This window comes from Abramis brama (assembly GCF_963993115.1).
Source record: "Abramis brama genome assembly, chromosome: 7".
Classification (NCBI taxonomy): Eukaryota; Metazoa; Chordata; class Actinopteri; order Cypriniformes; family Leuciscidae; genus Abramis; species Abramis brama.
Window position 1 is genome coordinate 1,091,101 of NC_139969.1, and position 6,000 is coordinate 1,097,100.

The window sequence follows — 6,000 nt, forward strand, 5'->3', positions numbered from 1 at the left end:
TATCTGCCCATAGCGATATCCGATTATTCAGAATGACATCTGCCGATACCGATATCCGATTATTCAGAATGATATTTTTCAATACCGATAGCCGATTATTCAGAATGATATCTGCCGATATTCGATTATTCAGAATGATATCTGCCGATACCGATATCCGATTATTCAGAATGATATTTTCCAATACCGATATTCGATTATTCAGAATGATATCTGTCGATACCGATATTCGATTATTCAGAATGATATCTGCCGATACCGATATCCGATTATTGAGAATTATATTTTCCAATACCGATATTCGATTATTCAGAATGATATCTGTCGATACCGATAGCCGATTATTCAGAATGATATCTGCCGATATTCGATTATTCAGAATGATATCTGCCCATAGCGATATCCGATTATTCAGAATGACATCTGCCGATACCGATATCCGATTATTCAGAATGATATTTTTCAATACCGATAGCCGATTATTCAGAATGATATCTGCCGATATCCGATTATTCAGAATGATATCTGTCGATACCGATAGCCGGTTATTCAGAATGATATTTTTCAATACCGATAGCCGATTATTCAGAATGATATCTGCCGATATCCGATTATTCAGAATGATATCTGTCGATACCGATAGCCGGTTATTCAGAATGATATTTTTCAATACCGATAGCCGATTATTCAGAATGATATCTGCCGATATCCGATTATTCAGAATGATATCTGTTGATACCGATAGCCGGTTATTCAGAATGATATTTTTCAATACCGATAGCCGATTATTCAGAATGATATCTGCCGATATCCGAATATTCAGAATGATATCTGCCGATAGCCGATTATTCAGAATGATATCTGCCGATACCGATATTCGATTATTCAGAATGATATCTGCCGATAGCCGATTATTCAGAATGATATCTGCCGATACCGATATTCGATTATTCAGAATGATATCTGCCGATATTCGATTATTCAGAATGATATCTGCCGATACCGATATTCGATTATTCAGAATGATATCTGCCGATACCGATAGCCGATTATTCAGAACGATATCTGCCGATATTCGATTATTCAGAATGATATCTGCCGATAGCCGATTATTCAGATTAGTGCTGCACGATTAATCGTATTGCAATCGCGATGTCAAGCCTACGCGATTATATGACGCAAAATGCTGCGATTTTATATTAAATAAACAAATTAGCTCAATTAACGCAGCATCTGTTAATTTTTGGCATCTTTCGGCTAGTGTTACATGATCCCGCTATTCATGCAAATGCTTTTAAATCATTCATGCGCGATAAGACAAAAAAGAACACGCTGTCAGTGAATGTCCTCCTGACACACACACACACACACACACGAGCCACAGATAGACGCGCGCCAGTATCAAGTTCTCTTTCGCGGTAGAACGAACACACATGTATGCCAAAATGAACGCGCTGCCTGTGAATGTCCTGACTGTGACGCACACTAATAAGACTCGCGCTAATATCGTGCGTGCGCACAAAACAGCATGCCAGAATACAGTTCTCTTTCGAGCTTGAACGAACAATAACACACAAAAATGTTTCAAAATGTCTTTTTGTCGAGTATCTTCATAACATAAGAGTAGTCTTATGATGAGCGTGAAGAGTTGTCATGACTTGTGAGGCGCGTGTGAGATCCGCGTCTCTGACAGCAGCGGCAGGTCTTAAAGGGACAGTACACAGCAGCCACTCACTGCTCTTGACTAAAGAACTTATTTCTTTAGGCAGATTATCACTAATCTGTGTGTGCATTTATTTTCCTTGAGAACCAAGCAAGTTGATTCATGAAACGATTTGTTTATTATATCGCATATCGCAATCGCAATATTGACCTTTATTATCGCAATATGAAATTTTCCCCAAATCGTGCAGCCCTAATTCAGAATGATATCTGCCGATATTCGATTATTCAGAATGACGAACTGTGAACTGGATAACTTTCCTGAAGTAAATGCAACGCTAAGGTCATAAGCTGTTATATTGACGTCTTTCCGCGGTTGAAACACTGATTGATTCATTTTAATAAGTTGTTCTGTATCTTTCAACATTCCTTCTGAGTTTCATGCATGTTTTTTTGTGCTATAACTTGCAGAAAAGTGAAAGAAAAGACTCGCGCTGCTGCTTAAATAATCCGTCACGTCACAGGGTTTGTTCACCCAAAAATGAAAATTCTGTCATCATTTTCTCCCCCTCATGTTGTTCCAAACCTGTATGAGTTTCTCTGTCCTGTTGAACACAAAAGAAGAGATTTTGAAGAATGCCAGTAACATTGATTTCACAAAGTAGGAAGTCAAAGTCGACCGTCAACTATCTGGTTACCGACATTCTTTCAAATATCTTCTTTTGTGTTCGTTTGAATACCAAGGAGATTTTTATTAATATTTTGAGTTTTTCTCCGTTTCATTTTATTTTAGTTAAAGTTTTAGTCATTTTGTTGTTGGCTTCTGCTTTTTATTATTAGTTTTTGGGTTATTTAATATAAATATCAATATAGTTTTTATTAATTTTATTTGTTTTAGTTATTTTAGTATGTCAAGTAAGTTAAAATGAGAAATGTTTCTTTGGCAACTAGCTTAAATAAAATAAGTTTAATTTTTTATTATTTTTATTATTATTATTATTTATTTTTTGTCAATTAAAGAAAATGTTTGTAATAGTTTTGGTTGACATTAACAGCACACAGTCATTGGTACAGAGACAGACGTTTAATTCACAGATCAGTTCATAGATCTCAGTCTGTGATTCTCTGCTCATTAACGATGAATAGATCAGTGTCAGTCAATGTCCGATCGCACAAAGACTCACTGAGCCTGTGTCCGCGCCCGCCTCGACCCACAATGCCCTGCTTTGTTTACTGATATACATACAGAAACTCAAGCAAAACAGAGTGTTGTGTGTGTATTGACTCTAAGCGCTGTGTGTGTGTGTGTGTCAGTCATCTGTCATGCTGAGTAATTAAATAAATGTTGCATAATTAACACAGATGAGTGTGAAATGAAGCTTCATATTCCTATGAAGTGTTCCGTAGTCCAACTGCAATCTCGCAGCATCTGTTGGTGTGTGTTAACACGCTTCAGTTAGCAGTAATCTGTGTGTGTGTGTGTGTGTGTGTGTGTGTGTGTTTATAGAGGAATGACTCCTGCTGAAGCTGACATGATGTTCCTGGAAAACGCAAAGAAACTCTCCATGTACGGAGTCGACCTGCACCGTGCCAAGGTAAGAAGTGAGTGTGTGTGCCTGCGTGCACGTGCATGTGTCTGAATGTACTGTGTGTGTGTGTGTGCCTGCGTGCACGTGCATGTGTCTGAATGTACTGTGTGTGTGTGTGTGTGTGCATGTGTGCGTGCACGTGTGTGTGTGCGTATGCATGTCTGTGAATGTGCATGCATGCGTGTGTGTGTGCGCGTGCACTTGAGTAGGGAGTATGTGCTGTTTGTGTGTGTGTGTGTGTGTGTGCGTGCGTGTGTGTGTGTGTGTGTGTCGCACTAACGCTCCTCCCATTAACTGCAGTGCTGCTCATCTCAAGCTCTTCTGACTTTACAATAAAACCTAGAAATTCTTAGACTAATAGTTTTTTCTAATAGATAACTAATAGATCTCACCATACTTTACCTAGTTGATTAATCACAGTACATTAAGACAATTATTATGTATTACAAGTTTTCTGAAATGTTAAAATATGTAAATATGCAAATGAGGCATTATCTTTTTAAATGTGCTCTAATTTGCATATATTTACAGAACAGAAATCTGAACATTGGATAAAGCCAGATTCTAAGTTCATGTTTGATTTTGTTGACATATTAGAGCTAAAAAAGCTTGTTTTCAAGAGTAAAATATTGTATAAACCAGGCGAATAATATATGAACAAACCTTCAGAATATAGAAATGAATAAAACCGTAAAGTTTGGTGTGCGTAAAGAGATTTCTGACTCGAACTCGCCGCCTTTAAAGAGATGGATTGAGATTGAAATCGACAGATGCACACAGATCAAGGGCAACAAAACCGTGTATTTTGGATGTTTGGTCACATGCAAAACTGATAAATGCATGATAAATCAATATTTCTGCATGTCAGTGAACAACACAGGCGATCTTTTTAAACTGCGACGTTCCAGTCGTGCGATCATGAAGGTTCTCTCTTCTCCTGTTAATGCATGTTCATGCTGCTCTTCTGATTGGCTCGTGCTGCCCATCGCAGTTCTCTCTCTCTCTCTCTCTCTCTCTGTGTCTCTCGCCCCTCCCCCACTGACTCAGCTGATCGGACGGTTGTTTGAGTGCATTGCACCGGTGCAGGAGGAGGTAAGATGCTGCGCTGCGTCTGACGGTTCATGTGTGTTACGTGTGTGTGTGTGTAGATGCATGCGTTAATAACATGAAGGTCTCATCAGCCTGTGATGATGCATTGTTGGTAATGCGACTACAGCGTGTGTGTGTGTGTGTGTGTGTGTGTGTGCTCGTTGCAGACGGCGTGTCATTGTTCAGCCGCAGTCATTATTCGTGCCGCAGAACAGCAGCTCTTCATATACACGTCGTCAGATGAAGAGCGATGATGCTCTGATGATAATGACGGATCTGATGTTTCCAGTAAAAACTGGCCGACATTATTTTAAATATATCTAGTCAGTGACAGAGATCAAGCGTATTCGTCTATTATAATTCTGTGTTTTCATCTTCAGAATCATGAATTCTCTATTGTCCTGCATTGGGTTTCAGCACCAAGTCCAAGACTATTCATTTACACACACAATGTAATATCAAACTTAGCGTTTTAATCAACAGTAAAAAAAAGTGTTAACCTTTTATCATATTTCTTGGAGTATCGCAATAATATGGTATCGTGAGTTCAGTATCGTGATCTGTGTCGGATCGTTACACCCCATGTAAAATATGAAATATGATATTCGACAGACTGATACAGTGCGTGTAGAATTATTAGACACATTTTATCAATTCCAAACGACATTAATCTTAATAATTACTATTCATTTTGTTTTTAATCATTTATAAGTGATATATAATTGTTCATGAAGGCTGGATATGAAAAACGCCTTATATTCAGGTGTGCAGAATTATTAGGCACGTTTTCTTTTTAGTTTTAGTTATTTTAGTACGTCAAGTAGATAAAAATGTGAAAGGTTTCTTTGGCAACTAGCTTAAAATAAGTTTAATGTTGTGTGTGTGTGTATATATATATATATATATATATATAAAACATTAAACTTATTTCAAGCTAGTTGCCAAAGTTTCCAGTTTAATTTGTGTTTTCAGTTGTAGTGTTAGTAAACTATAACAGGTGTGTGTGTGTGTGTGTGTGTGTGTGTGAACGCAGCCGTAATCTGAGTGTGTAAAGCGGGTCCTGTACCATACGGCTTCCGTAACGCGTGTTCCTCAGGATTCAGAGAATTTCCAGTTAATAATTAGTTTATTACCAAGGCAAAATGTATTCATTTTCATTTAGTTTTTTTTAAATATTGCTATATAGCATTAAATTTATTTTTATTTTTATTTCAGTTTCAGTTTTGTTTTTTATTTATTTCCAGTTAATAATTTTAGTGCTTATTTCAGTTTATTACCAAGGCAACATTTATTAATTTTCATTTAGTTTTTAGGGGTTTTTTTAAAGCTAATGTTTATTTTATTTTATTTTAGCTTTATTTCAATTAACAGATTTTTTAAAAATAGTTTGTTTTTTTAATATAGTTTTTATTAATATTTTAAGTTTCATTTTTATTTTAGTTAAAGTTTTAGTCATTTTGTTGTTGGCTTCTGTTGTTTTTATTACTGTTTGGGTTATTTAATATAAATATCAAAATAGTTTTTATAAATTTAATTTGTTTTAGTTATTTTAGTATGTCAAGTAAATTAAAATGTGAAAGGTTTCTTTGGCAACTAGCTTAAATAAAATAAGTTTAATGTTTATATATTTATATATATATATATATATATATATATATAT

General features: G+C 36.0%; 1 protein-coding gene across 20 annotated transcripts in view; it reads left to right on the forward strand.

The window, feature by feature from the left end:
• epb41l3b (erythrocyte membrane protein band 4.1-like 3b) overlaps nt 1-6,000 on the forward strand; it is a 52,530-nt gene that overhangs the window by 26,288 nt on the left and 20,242 nt on the right. For 12 of the 20 annotated variants that reach the window (XM_084121004.1, XM_084121002.1, XM_084120998.1 and 9 more), the window contains 2 exons: nt 3,170-3,257; nt 4,299-4,343. In XM_084121004.1, the coding sequence (XP_083977130.1) occupies nt 3,170-3,257; nt 4,299-4,343 (133 nt within the window). The remainder of the gene's footprint in view (nt 1-3,169; nt 3,258-4,298; nt 4,344-6,000) is intronic. The other 8 variants (XM_084121005.1, XM_084120988.1, XM_084121000.1 and 5 more) reach the window with 1 other exon arrangement.